The 14,463-nt window shown below is 46.0% G+C and overlaps 2 protein-coding genes across 2 annotated transcripts in view; both read right to left on the minus strand.

Moving 5' to 3' along the window:
- The window catches only part of LOC308508980 (uncharacterized protein), a 146,150-nt gene that overhangs the window by 102,070 nt on the left and 29,617 nt on the right, over nucleotides 1–14,463 (minus strand). The window lies entirely within an intron of this gene.
- ZNF556 (zinc finger protein 556) overlaps nucleotides 1–14,463 on the minus strand; it is a gene marked incomplete at its 5' end in the record, with an annotated part of 38,494 nt that overhangs the window by 7,416 nt on the left and 16,615 nt on the right. Inside the window, one exon of the mRNA XM_081076477.1 lies at nucleotides 6,635–6,825. Coding sequence (XP_080932603.1) covers nucleotides 6,635–6,825 — 191 coding nt within the window. The remainder of the gene's footprint in view (nucleotides 1–6,634; nucleotides 6,826–14,463) is intronic.

The following is a 14,463-nucleotide window of genomic DNA, read 5'->3' on the forward strand; positions in this document are numbered from 1 at the left end:
CCCAGCAATGGCATCAGACATCACACCTTTAGGGCTCAGTCCTGAGATGGCCACCCACCCTGCCATCACTACAGAGGCCAGTATCAAGGCCAGGTTGTCCCCTGTACTTCTGACCAACTGCCTATAAAACAGAACTTCTCAGGACACACTCTCCTTGAATTTCAGACAGACTTTAAGAACTCAGAGAAACACATTACTCACTAGGTCACCTGTTTGGTGTAAAAGGCTATAACTCCAGAACAGCAAACAGAAGAGATGGGGGTACAAAGGATGGGAAAGGGCCTGGAGCTTCTCACACTGGAGCTTCTGTGCCCTCTGTGGTACCCCTTCTCCCCACATCTGCATGTGTTCACCAATCCCGGAAACTGTCCAGACCCTGTGTTTTTATGGAAGTTCCATGATGTACACAGGATTGATTACACTACTGGACATCGATAACTGACTCAGTCTCTTCCTTCTCTCATCTCCCTGGAGCTCAGGGGGTGGGACTGAAAGTTACAACCCTCTAATCACAAGTTGGCTACAATGACCACTAGCTCCATCCTTAGGGGCTTTCCAAGTCACCTCATTACCATTACAAAGGAGACCTTTGGTACTGTCAACACTGAAGAAAATTTCAGGGTTTGAGGAGCTGTGAGCCAGAACTATGGACCAAGACCAAATAGATATGAGAAATACATTTTGATACATGAATGATGAAGCATGTATTCATCCCTGGTCTTCAAACATGGAGTCCTTACAGCAAAACAATCAGGATAGAGACACATTCCCAGGATGTCATTCAGTCATGGATAACTCAACTGGATGTCCATTATGATATCACATAGAAATATCTCCCAGGGTGACGACACTCAGACTTGCAGGCTTCCCCTTGGTCTTGTCAGGTTCCAGAAGCAGCCACGGTCTCAGCAACACTGGCCTACACCCTTTCGGACATCTGGTGTAACTAGGAGAAGACAGGACTTCTTGCTCTGAGCCCCAAAAGTGGAGTCCCCTTATTACATAACCATGTAGTTATCAGTAACCCTCAGCTCCGAGTTCTCCTTTTTATTTATATCCAATCTCTCCCACCACTGGAGGGGACAACAACAGGGCTGCACAAACCTCAGCCGTGACGCAGCACATTACACCAGGCAATATGGTGCTGAAACATTAGAGCAGAGCCCGGACTCCTGACATATTTCCTGCCTCTCTCCAAATCCCGAGGAGGAGCGGGTTCCAACACCTGCTCGTCCTCACTAAGATTATGTCCTAGGATGCTTGGCTTTCAAAATCCACACCCAGACAAACTCATATTAAGTGACGGGACAGGATACCTATGCCAGGCCTCAGGCCAACATCACAGTGAGTTCTCATGAAGAGACTGGCTCCATCTGTGATGTGATCTGTGCTCTGACTGGAAACAGTCTCAGATCCCCTCCCTCATTCGTGCTTCAGCCACTTCAGGCAAACTGATAAGGAACCCAAGAGTGACACATGTCCTGTGATCCCAGGGTTAGGAAGGTCAAACCTCACTCCCCAGCCACAACAGAGTCCCTCTGATTCTTCCTCTGGCCTCCAGCAAGAGCTCACACCTGACTTGATCACCCCAGATTGACAGATATTTTCTCAACCTCTGTGCGCCTGTGGCATGGTTCTGGAGTCCAAACACATTTTGGGTGGGGTTGGGATTAGGTACCCAAAGGAGAACCATAAAACAGAAAGGTACACATGGAACGGGGTTTTGGGGAGGACAGGATTCCAGTGTAGGAAATGTTGAGAACATGAGCCTACGACACCCAAATGCACAAGATATGAAATACCATGATTAGAAGCACTTGTCACAAAAGAAATCCTTGAAGCCACCCACCTGGCCACCACCAATGAAATCAAGAAATGAAAATGGTACAGTCCCATCAGGAGACACTAGGGAACAACACAAGTGAGAGAGCCAACATTCCACGGGAAGGTACAGAACTGTGAACAATAGAAAACTAACACACAACAGGACATTCAGTGTGATGCCGTGTGCACTGAAAAGAAAACATGCAGAAATGAATCCACTGACTTTGGGGAGCACACCCTTGTGATCCACCCGGACAGGAGGCCTGTCTGGTGTGAGGCCTGGTCCAGGTCTGGCCTGGACGGTCACTTCAGGTTGTGTAGGTGGCTGTGCTGTTGCTTGTGCACTTTCTGCATACAGTGTATTGTACCGTCAAACAGGATGAAACGAGTTATAATTTATCACAATACCACCTTAAAAGTACAACGTCATAGCACCTGAATAGATGAAGGACAAGATGTGTCCTAGCTCAGAGGTGTCCCCATGATGACCCTTAGCAGGTGAGGAATGAGCGGGACCCTGCAGAGTCTGAGGAAGAACACGTGGGAAAGGCATGCTCACTGGAGAACATCTGATGACGGAAAGTAAGACCCTTTCCCAACAGTAGGTAAAAAACAGGGGCCTGTTACCTCACTCCTCGTAGAGACCCCACCCGGAGTCACCGGAGACAAACACATAAGAATTATGGCAGAAAGACAGGTTGCCCATATTCATAGCTTAAAGTGTCATTATGGAAGATCCACAAAGAACAAGCAGCAGCACATAATACAATTTTCACTTAATTTCCAGAATGCTCTGGTGACATAAAAATAAATCACAATTCATTTTCAATCACTACCTGCTGCAATTAAGAAAAATTTTAAAAAATAACCTACACTGTTAAAACTAATTTTGATGAGAACCTCCAATTTATTCCAGATTTCAATTTACTGTACGTCTCTGATATAATACTATTCACACGTATCAGGGGTATCAAAAGCTGTGTACACAATTTAAGGGATGTTTGAAGTAGAATTACGGTAGCAATGCATAGTCTGCCGTTCACTCAAAAGGTGGCGTTAATCAAATGAACATGACAGGCAGGGCAGTCATGGAAATGGCAGAACCACGGATGTCGTTCAAGGAGCACAAGACCATTTTGAAGTGGTATTTAACGTTCCAGAACGATGTGGATAGGATGAAGAGATGCAGTTGAGTTTCCCGCACGGTCTCCTGATTTAACACCCCTTGACTTCCCTAAGGGGGACCTTAAAGCATGTGGTGCACCACAGAATATTGGCTACACTGGTGGTACTTTAGGTAGAAATTGAAACAGCATGAGCAGCAATACAAGTGGACACATTGGTCAGCGTTGCTCAAGCAGTAGTTCTCCGTAACCAGAAGTGTCTGGACACCAATGGTAACCACTTTGAGCACCTCTTGTCATTGCAGAAGTCAAACGTGACTTGTATTCATAATTTTAATACAGTTTTTTCCTTTCTTAAAAAGTGTATACTTATTTTTGGCACCCAAGGTATACACAGTGTGCCTATATACATATACATATATATATATACACACACACACATATATATATATATATTTGCCTATATATATATATATTAAGAAAGAGAAAAACTATTAAGTGTAATATTGAATATATACCAATAGCAAAAGATGAATACAAGTCACGTTTGACTTCTGCAATTACAAGAGGTGCTCAAAGTGGTTACCATCAGCGTCCAGACACTTCTGATTACGGTGAACTACTGCTTGAGCAACGTTGACCAAAGCGTCCACTTGTATACAGTTTATTGGCACCCCAGTATACACACACACACACACACACACACACACGCAGATTTAAATGTAGAAAACGTTGAAAAACAGTTAGAGCCAAGTGTTCTAAGACTTCCTAGTACAGAGTTTTCTTACATAAGGAAAAAAACAATAAGCTAGAAAGATGAGATTGGTGAATAAAACTCTGTGAACAGTAAGAGTCCGTTCACCAGCACAGAATAAAGAGTGAAAACATAACCACAATCCAGACAAAATGTGCACAGTGTCTGCACATAAATAGGGACTCCTGCCCAACTTTCTCAGAAAACACCAGAAATCAACGAACATGCAAGTGATTCAAAGGAAACAAAGGTCTGAAAACCACTTAACAGAAGATGAAACGCCACAAGGCCCACCTCAGTGGAGATCAGTAACAACCACGTGCCCCGAGGAGATCCTGGGCCACACATCAGAAGGACAAAAATAAAGTTGGTGATTTAAGTGCTGGCAAGCACATGAAAGACATGAATACCGAGGAAGATTAGGTGTTTGGGGGGAGTTAAGTCAAACCCTCCGTCATCATTTCCTAGTAAGTTTAAATTCATCCATAATCTACAAGCCCACAATTTGCCTCTTTATGCAGAACCTTAAGTTGCAATTTGCACTTGGAGACAAACCCCAGAATCCCTGTAGTAGCCTTGCTGACTAATGAGAAACACACTTGACAGCACCCAGGAAACACAGCACTGTAATAGGTGAGGAAATAGGGGGACCAAGCCTGAGACGTCAGCACATGTGACACAGTGGGCTGAGAATCAGAGAGAAGTCCGTGTGACATTACTGGTGTAGTGATGGTAATAGTCACTTACTGGAAATGCATGAGGCAAAATCAAACCACACACTGCTGGGCGATGAATGAGAAGTGACAAAGGTATGAAGAATAACAGAGTCAGGACAGCTATCACCTGGCCGAGGGAGGGAAATGAGACCTGGCAAAAACACCCAGAAGATGGAGATGCTAACCCCCAGGGCCTAGCTGTTCACCTGGGCAGTGAGGTCACAGGTGTTCGTTTTATTATTAAATCAGAATGCAAAAATCAACCTTTGGGTTAGAAACAGCCCCCAGGCAACCACAGTACACCTCGGACAGGACAAACACCCAGCCCACACGCAGGTGGGATCCCCTTCCCAGGCTCTGTGGCTTCTCTCAGCATCAACAGTTTCTTCTAGGTGGTTCTGGGGGCTGGAGGCTGCCTGCAGGGGCGGTAAACTGCAAGGCCCCACTGCACCTGCCTTCACCTCCTACAGGCCCAACTTTGGCACAGCCTGTCCCCACCCAGGTGATGCACCAGCTTCAAGCATGGGCAGTCACTATCTAAGTGACACAAGGACCCCATCACCTGTGTAAGTAAGACCCACAGAATCACTCCTTCCACCACTGTTCAGGGACAAAGTGGGGGAAGCCATTCTAGGGCACTTTTTTGGTTTAAAAGAACAGGAAACTGCTTAGCTCTTTCAGAAAACAGTTGTCAGTGCAGTATTAACCTCAGGTAAGAAATTCTGAATCAGCGAATAAGAAGTGAACACAAGTCAGTTTCCCAAGTCTCATTTAGTGGAATTTGCATAAACCTGTGAGGGCTTTATTAGCAGGAAGTGGGACAGGATCACAGGGTCACACACTGTGCACCCTGCATCTGAGTCACTATGGTTTTTATCAATGTTTTAATCCTTAGCTCAACCCATCTCGCATGAAAGTGTGGAACTACTGTGTGCAATTTCCCCTGCAATTCTAATGGAAAATATATTTTCTGTATCGGAGACACTTTTCCACAGCTCCATCTGTGGTTCAGACTCAGAATAACAAAAGTGAGAAAAACAGGAAAACACCAGGGACCCGTACGACCCTCACTAAGGAGAAGAAAGCAGGCAAAATGAATTCAGTCGTTTTACATCAGACAAAACAGAGGCTGGAATGAGGGAAAGCTCTCAGTGCTGAGCTGGACACAGAGGAGGCTGTTCACAGGTGTCAGGCGACAATGCTGAATCCTCCCTCCTGGAATCACTGATGGAGGTGAAAGGAAACGCCCCTCCCTTTTGTTCTGGAAAAGGGAACTCTGCAGGTACCTCCCTTCCTATTCAATTCAGGTAAGACTCACAGCTGCCCCCAGGGTTTACCCAGGGCAAGGCCAGGGCCTACCCACCGCCCTCTTCCCCATTCACTTCTGTGGGGCATCTCTGAACTCTGAATCTACAGTGACCAATCAGAGCAAATGCTTATTGGCCAGATGTTGGCTCAGCTTCTCTTCTAACCCCAGGCTCCTGAAGTTTGGCCCAAGCCCACCCCGCCAGAGGACAGCCCCTGAGAAAGCGGTAGCCTCGTGACCTGCCATCCCAACCACACCTGATCCTTCCCAGGTTTGTTGACTCCTACCAAAGGAAATTTCTTTTGGCCCACTTCTTGAGACACTTGCAGTAATTCCTTTAAGTGAAAGTCGCACCAAACAAACTGTGGAATTTCCGTGATCGACGAGCATGACCAAGTGATCACAATATCCCATTTTTTATCGAAGCTTCACTCGGCCTCTGTCCTGCATCCAGCCCCCCCGGTCTGAACACGCAGACATGCAACAGCCCCTGCTGACCCGCGGTGGGAACGCGCTCCGTACGCGGAGCATGGTGCCTGTCACACGGCTTCAAGCTCACTCTACTACCCAGAAAATAGAAGCCCTTTCCCGATTTGAGATGCGGAAACAGCTCCGAGAGCCCTGCCTGGTCCCTGCAGACCGCCCCGCATCAGCCCCTGGCCGCCGAATTCGACGGTGGTCCCGTCCTGCCTCCATCCACCCCACATCCGAGCCGCGGACTTGGGTCAGGACCCCGGGATCCCCACGTAGGGACCGGACGGGTGGCCGGAATCCCCGCTGCGGCCGAAAGAGCAGTCTGCGGCCGGGACCCGGCGCGGCGCCGGAGCGAGGGTCGAGACGCGCTTCCGGAAAACTCCGGCCGCGTCCAACCGACCCCTCGCGGTCTTGAGCCCCGACTCCGCGCACTCACCATCTGCAGGCCGCGCTCCAGGCTCTCGGAGTCCTCCTCGCAGCCACGGCACCGGAGAGCGGTGGGTCCAGACCCGAGGAACCCAGTAGCAGAGCAATAAACACCGGCTATGGCTCCCGCGAGCAGCCCCCACGCGGCTTGAATGCACCCACCCTCGGGGCTGATTGGAGGACACTCCAACCTTCCGAGCTCTGATTGGACGGTAGCCCGCTCACCGGGAGATTACGACTGGACAGAGCTCAGCACGCAGAGGGCCCTGATTGGACAGAAGTGAAGATCGTTTACAGATCCATGGCCCCGCCCAGTGTCCCTGCTTTTCCACGGGCTCCACCCCCATATTACTTGATTGGACAGTTACACTGCGGTAGAGCCTTAGTGATGGGCGGAGATTGAGGTCACCAGGCCCAACACGGCAGAAACGTCATCATTCCTGGGCCTTCGCCTACTTCACCTTCTTTGCAGACGGTTCCTGGCCCAGGGGTAGGAGGGTAAAGAAAAAACCCCGCTCCCGGTGGGGCTGGCCGGGCATAAACTCATACGCCAGTGGTCTCTCCCGAGCTTTCCTGTAGATCTGGGAAGTCCGCAATCAGTTTTCTCACAAACCACACCTTGTCCAGAATGGGCCAGGAGGGCCAGGAGGGCCTGGGGACCTCCGGGGTCAGGGGTGGACCAGGGGGCACGGTCACCTTGGATCTGTTCCCTTTAGAAACACTCACCAGTAATCTCACTGGGTGTAAGGAGTTCCAGATTGTTTTGGAACGATGACCTCTGGTATCCGGAGGCCCTGTGCTCCATCTGTGCCTCCACATTGAGATTTAAGGTAAGCAATCTACTACCCTGTGTGGGCAGTGATCCCTGTCCCAGCTCTGTGTATAGGATTCCTCTCAGCACAGCCACAGGTGAGAATTCACAGCCTAGAATTCTCAGGGACGCATTTTGCTGTAAGGAACTTTGTCAGATCACATTTCAGTCAGTCCCCAGAGAATTTTGACATGAAAGGCTGTCTTTTCTTGTTCAGATTGCATAGTCATGTTCCAAAGCTTTGTGAATGTATACAAACGACTGAGTTTTACACTAAAAGCTGTGATAACCTTGAAAAGCCTACCTCCTGGGCACCACTAAAATACTTCTTGTCTCCATGAATTTGCCTTTTTTTTGGATATTTGCTATCATTGGAATCATACGCTGTGTGGTCTTTTGTGTCTGACTGATTTCACTAAGCATATTTTCAAGGTTCTTTCATGTTTCAGCACTTGTCAGTGCTTCCTTCCTTTTCATGGCTCGGTATATTCCATGCTGTATATATGCTACACTTGGCTTATCCATTCAGCCATGGGTGGACATTAGGGACACATCACGTGTGGGCTGTTTTGACTAGTACTACAATGAACATTCACGTACACATATTGTGTATCTGTTTCAATGGAACTATGAATGGAATAGCGAGGTCATAGGAGACCTCTATGGGTAACGTTGTGAGGAACCACCAAGCTCTTTGCACAGGGGCTGCATTTTCTGACCTGCAGCAGACAATTGTTCCGACCTTTCCACATCCGGAACAACGTGTTTTCTGATGTTTGGATTCTAGCCATACTGGTGGGTGTGAACTCGCTTCTCCTTGTGGTTTTCATTTGCATTTCCCTCATGATGAGTGAGACTGAGATCTTTCCATACATTTACTGACGTTTGGATAGCATTTTTGGAGAAATCTCTTTCAACTCCTTTGCCTGCTTTTCAAATGGATTGTGTGTTTCTTATTGAGATGTAAGGGTTCTTTATGTATTCTGCCAACCGAACCATGGTTCAGGCTGTAGTAAACAAGTAAGACCATTTATCTGAGCAAAAGGATTGCAACCCAAGAGATGCAAATTCAGGTTGCAACCCAAACTGGGCTCTGGAGAGAACACAAAGGCAGGGTTTATGAAGCCAAAATCCAAAGTTTGGAACAGAAGAAACTTTTCCTATTGGTTGTCTAACATGGTGTCATGCCCAGTTCAAAAAGGACTGGTCAGGTTCAACGCGTTCGATTCTGAGGCAAACCAGTGCCTGGATGTACTTCCATGGCAAGCACAAAAGGCCAAGACTTCTACCATTGTTGAGGTCCTCCGTGCAATGAAGGGGACTGGCTGGTGCACTGCAGTGGCTCCTTTCAAGAGGACGAGTACCGATGGTCTGTTTGCAGCAGTGAGCAGGAAGGAGAGTTCACGGTGTGGTCTCACAGCTGATTCAAAAGCTCATAGGAGCAGTGAGCATCAGACACTCTCTTCCTGATCTCCCAGCTTCATTCTAGTTCTCTTCACATAAGAGGCTCTATCATGGCTATTCCCATTCCCATTTTCCCCTTTTAATGAAGACCTTTCCATAGGAAGCATTGATTGTCAACTGTTTTGGCATGTTGTTGAAAGGCACGGTCTCTCATGGTCAGGAAGTCTTATTTTCAATATGTCATGTCCCACATGGGGGGAAAATAGGTGTCATTGAACAGGAGTCATAGTCATGGGGACAATGGTCACATTTGAGAAATAAGGTTAGGAGGGGTTTGTCTTAGGCAAAGTCCTTACCCAGAATTGCCCCTCGACAGGATTTCAGCTATGGCAAGTGGTCCTTAAAAGGGAAGGCTTCATTGGTCATTTTTTAAACAATATTTTATTGGGGAAGGAGCACAGGACTTTATTGGGGAACAGTGTGTACTTCCAGGACTTTTTTCCAAGTCAAGTTGTTGTCCTTTCAATCTTAGTTGTGGAGGGTGCCATTTATCTTCAAGTTGTTGTCATTTTCGTCTTAGTTGTGGAGGGCGCAGCTGTTGTCACGCAGCAGCCTACCCGTCTGTCCCCTCGTACCTACCCCTAAAGAAAGGAGAGTCTGTGAGACTATTCCTTTCAGGGACTTTGCTTCACCTTTGAGCTTGCACCTTATGTCTCCCTGTTTGGCCCCAGAGGATGGCTGGTCAGCCAATGACAAGTAAGATTCCCCATGGGGGCGACAACTCAAGCCAGGCGCAGTCCAGTGAGGACCAACAGGAGAATCCACGGGATTTATAGAGGTGGGCATAGACCCTCACCTTCCCCAGGCTAAGGAGAGCCTTTGCCTCTGTGGCTGCATTCCTTCCCACAACCTACTTGGGAAGAGATTCAGTGATATGATAACATCAGTTCTCCATCTATCCATTTCAGTAAGTTTCAGCATAAAGGTTTTGTCTCTTAGGGAGGTACATCCTGAAATTGACCACTCAGCTGCTTGCAGGCAAGTTCAAATCAGTTTCTTAGTATAATAATGTGTAAAATTCACAGACCTTGGAGAAAATAATGTTGCTTTCTTGTGTGTGCATTAGTAAAAGCCACAGGGCAGCCAGATTCCGGGCTCTCAGACCTTTGAGGCTGTGAGACCCTTGGCCCCTGTTTCATAACTTTCTTGATTTCTGTTTCTTACTTTCTTAACCCTTCTCATTCGCTCACTGCCTATGTTGCGCTGGACGCGACACGCAGCTCAGCTCCAGGTCCAGTCTCCGTTGCTAGTTGCAGGGGGCGCAGCCCACCATCCCTTGCAGGAGTTGAACTGGCAACCTTGTGGTTGAGAGGACGTGCTCCAACCAACTGAGCCATCCGGGAGCTCAGCGGCAGCTCAGCTCAAGGTGCTGTGTTTAATCTTAGTTGCAGGGGGTGCAGCCCACCATCCCTTTTGGAACTCGAGGAATCGAACTGGCAACATTGTGGTCGAGAGCCCACTGTCCCATGTGGGAATCGAACCAGCAGCCTTCGGAGTTAGGAGCACGGAGCTCTAACCACCTGAGCTACCGGGCCGGCCCCCTCTTTGGTCATTTTTGATCCTCGAGCAAACATTATCTTAGTTTTCACGGGGCACTTAACACCCTTGGTTACACAAAAAATCAACCGTTTGACAATGAGGTCTATCAGACAGATTGGAACTTGGAAGAGTAGAATAATTTGCAATTCAGACCTGAAAATAGCCCTGGACCCAGCTGAGAACCAGCTTAAAATACCAGACAATTTAGTTCCTAACCAGTTAGTGGCTCTTGACATGAAACTGGAATGTCCCTTAAGGCACTCGGCAAGTTTAAGAAGCTTGGTTGTTTCTAATTCTACTTGTTGGGTGTTTATCCAAGTATAACAAGATATGTGAGCTGTGGCACGAACACCTCCTGAGACTGCAGGCAGATAATCTAAGGAAACTATTGTCAACGACCATGGAGCTGGGGACCCAAAAGTCCTTTGTTGAGCTCTGCTGGCTCTGGTGGCTGAGCAGGCTGTTGACTGTTCCTATTAGATTTTTCATCGTTATATCTACTCAAGCAGTAACTAGTCCATGAGCCCCAAATTATTTGGAAATGGTTGACCTCCCATATTCATCTCAAATTCTACCTGCCTTTGTCTTGGAATGATCAAGATTCAGCTACATCTGAGAAGAGTTCAAAAGAAGGCAAATGATGGAAATCAGGACCTATAACTAAAAAGGATAGTCTTACATGCTTTAACATGTTTTCTACTGGTGGCATTTAAAAATGACACAGCTGGGTATATTTGCTATATACATAAATTAGTGTTGGAATTAGAAAACAGTACCAGTTACATCCACAGAAGTACCAGAATCACACACCGATTTACAAAGAGCCACAATCACCTATTTCCAATGCAAAGAGCTGTTTGTGAGATCTGTAAAGGTTAACAGGACAGAATCCTCACGAACATCATACTCATGTGGAGTGAGTTACACCGATTACGAAAGCAGCTCACTGTCTTAAGGGTGAAGACCCAATACCCCAAAATTTCTCAGCATTCCCGTTAACATGGCTTCACCTAAATATTCCCCTATAAGTGGCTTTAGGTTTAGGTCAAAATCAAATTTGGGATGGAAATTATACTAAAGATAGTGGTAATCAATATACCTTTAAGTTTGAAGAAACACAGATGTTTAATTTACAAGTTTGTCTTAAAACTCCTTCTGTTTTTCTGATGGGAAGGTTCACAATTGATTCAACCTTAAAGACAGTTGAGTGCCATCAGTGTCGTCTGTTCACTTGCATGGATTCTTCCATTTATAATTCCTCCCAAGGTCAGATAATGATCTTGAGGAGGAGACGGGGTCTATGGAATCCTGTCCAAGCCCCTCGAGTGTGGGAGGGCTCTCCCACTGTTCATATTGTTCTTCAATTGCTTCGTAAGATTTTACATAGGACTAAAAGATCTGTAGGATTGCTGCTTACTGCTGTTATGGGTATAATTGCTATAACCATTGTCGCTGCTGTTTCTGGTGTTGCTCTACATCAAACTGTTCAAACTACAGAATTTGTACAAAAATGGCATGAAAATGCTAGTAAATTTTGGAATCAACAAATCAAGATAGATCAAGAAATTAATGTTAGATTAGCAGATTTAAAAACCACTGTTGTATTTCTTGGTGATCAAGTAAAAAATCTTCACACTATGATTACCTTAAAATGTGATTGGAATGTATCCACTTATTGTGTAACCCCATTTTCTTATAATCAAACTCGTACCCCTTGGTCTACGGTGCGAGCCCATCTCCTGGGACATATGCCTAATCTCACTGTGGACATTTTACAATTACAACAAGAAGTGGATCAGATGTCCAGCGCCAAGCTTCGGCTCCTCCCTGGAGAAGAGACACTTTCTGCGGCTGCAGAAGGACTTTCCAATTTAAACCCTGTTAATTGGATAAAAATTCTGGGTTGAGGGTTTGCTGGGGTTATTGCTGTTCTGTTTATTATTCTTTGTTCATTTTGTTTAGTCCTCAGATGTGGACAAATAGCCCTCGGACTGGCTATAAATGAAGAAACTGCATGGTCTGTGTCTCTCATACTTCAAAAACAAAAAAGGGGGAGATGTAGTCGCACAACAGCCTAGCCAACTGTCCCTCCACGTCTTTCCTGAAGGAAAGAAGAGTCTGTGAGATTGTGCCTTTCTGGGACTCTGTTCCATCCTTGTGTTTACACCTTATGTCTCTCTATCTGGTCCCCAAAAGATGGTTTGCAGCCAAAGACAGGTAAGATATCTCACAGGAGATACAACCTAAGCCAGGCGGAACCGAGTGGAGACCCCCAAAGAGCTGCCTTAGACAGGTATGGGAAGGGGCCTTGCCTCCCCTTCCCCCTGCCTGGGAAAGTCTGTTGCCGGCTCTGGCTTTTCCCTCACAGCTGTCAGTTAGAAAAGTAATGAGGAGAACGAAGACCAGTTATCTCTTATATCTGAGAGACTTAACACTGAGAAGATATTTACCTTAAGTAAGATATAATGGGACCTTGTACTTCGGCTGTTTAAAGACTAAGATAAATTGGCTTGGGATGTTTACATGATAAATGAGTCTCACAGACTGTGCCATAAAACACTTGCATACTCGTCAATAAAAGCCTCCAGTTGGCTTTGTTCGGGGCTCCAGCCCTCTGAGGCTGAGAGTCGCCTGGCCTTCTGAGAGATTTAACTGCACTAAGTCTCTGTTTGTTTCTTTCTTAAAGACTTAAACCAAACCGCCCCTTCTCGCACCCTCACTGCCCGTGTTGCGCGGGACGCGACAATCTTCCAGTTTGAGAGGCTAGAAGTTGGAAATCAGGTGTCATTAGGGTTGGTTCCTTCTGACAGTGAATCTGATCCGTGCTGCTCTAGAAGCTTTTGGTGGTCGTCAGCAGCCCTTGTGTTCCTCGGCTTGTAGAGGCATCATTCCAGTTTCTGACTCATCTTATCACCTTCTCTGTGTGTTTTATCCCCTTCTATTATAAGAAAACTTGTCATTGGATTCAGGACCCACCGCCAGTCCAGGATAATCTCATTTTGAGATCCTTATTACATCTGCAAACATTCTTTTTCCCAATAGTCAGTCACGAGATGAGTGGACATATCTTTTGGAGGGCCCCATTCTCCCCACTACTTACCCTGTCAGCCAAATTACATACCTTCTGATATATGCTTTTTTCATTATGAATTGCTCATATAAAAATTACACTATGAAGTCTTTTGGACACATAGGTGTTTTGAAGTATAGTTTTAAATATATAACTATTGGGATTTTAGATAGTTTATTTTTAATTATCATGTTCTGAACATGTGGTTATTATAATCATACTTTGGTATCACTGGGATTTTTTTTTCTGGCCTTTTGTTGCCCGTGCTGGAATTTATATACCTGATATCTATTCTGCCTTCCTTCCTAAGAAAAACAGAATGTTTAAAAGATCTCTGTCATTAGTATTAAAAAAATGTATATTTGGCATTTTTTTCTAGTTAGTGGATATAGTATGTCATTTTTCTGGCGAAAATTCCTCAGTATAAAGCAGTTGAATAAGGATATCCTCATTGGACTTATTTTCCTCTTTTGCCCATTTCTGCTTATTCTAGCTCCTGGCTGGGAACCGGATACAGGCATTGAATTAAAAGAGAGAACTTGTTACTTGCATATGATAAGCATGAGAGTGACTGTGTTGTGCTAGACTGTGTTGTGTCAATGTAAGCCATGGAACTAGATTTTGAAGATGCTTTCTCTCACATTGTTCTAGATTAGAGTTGGTCGGAGCAAAACTTGCATGAGATCAGGAAAGCAGAAATGAAGAATACATCATGCTTTGTTTTTGGAGCTATCCTACAGGCAGATAGGTACGTAAGGGCTCGGTGGGCACCAATTTCCAGTGGATTTTTCTCGTCTGGGCCTGTGGATTCCACAAATCAAACACCAAGTATTTGGCCTTATTCCCTCAGACTTAGCACCTTCTACAGACATTTCCAGTAGCTCTCCTGTCATGGATTCACTTCCATTCTCACACATCCACAGTTTGGATTTTCCTCAAGCTGCAACATGTCCAG

Source organism: Rhinolophus hipposideros (assembly GCF_964194185.1).
Source record: "Rhinolophus hipposideros genome assembly, chromosome: 16".
Classification (NCBI taxonomy): Eukaryota; Metazoa; Chordata; class Mammalia; order Chiroptera; family Rhinolophidae; genus Rhinolophus; species Rhinolophus hipposideros.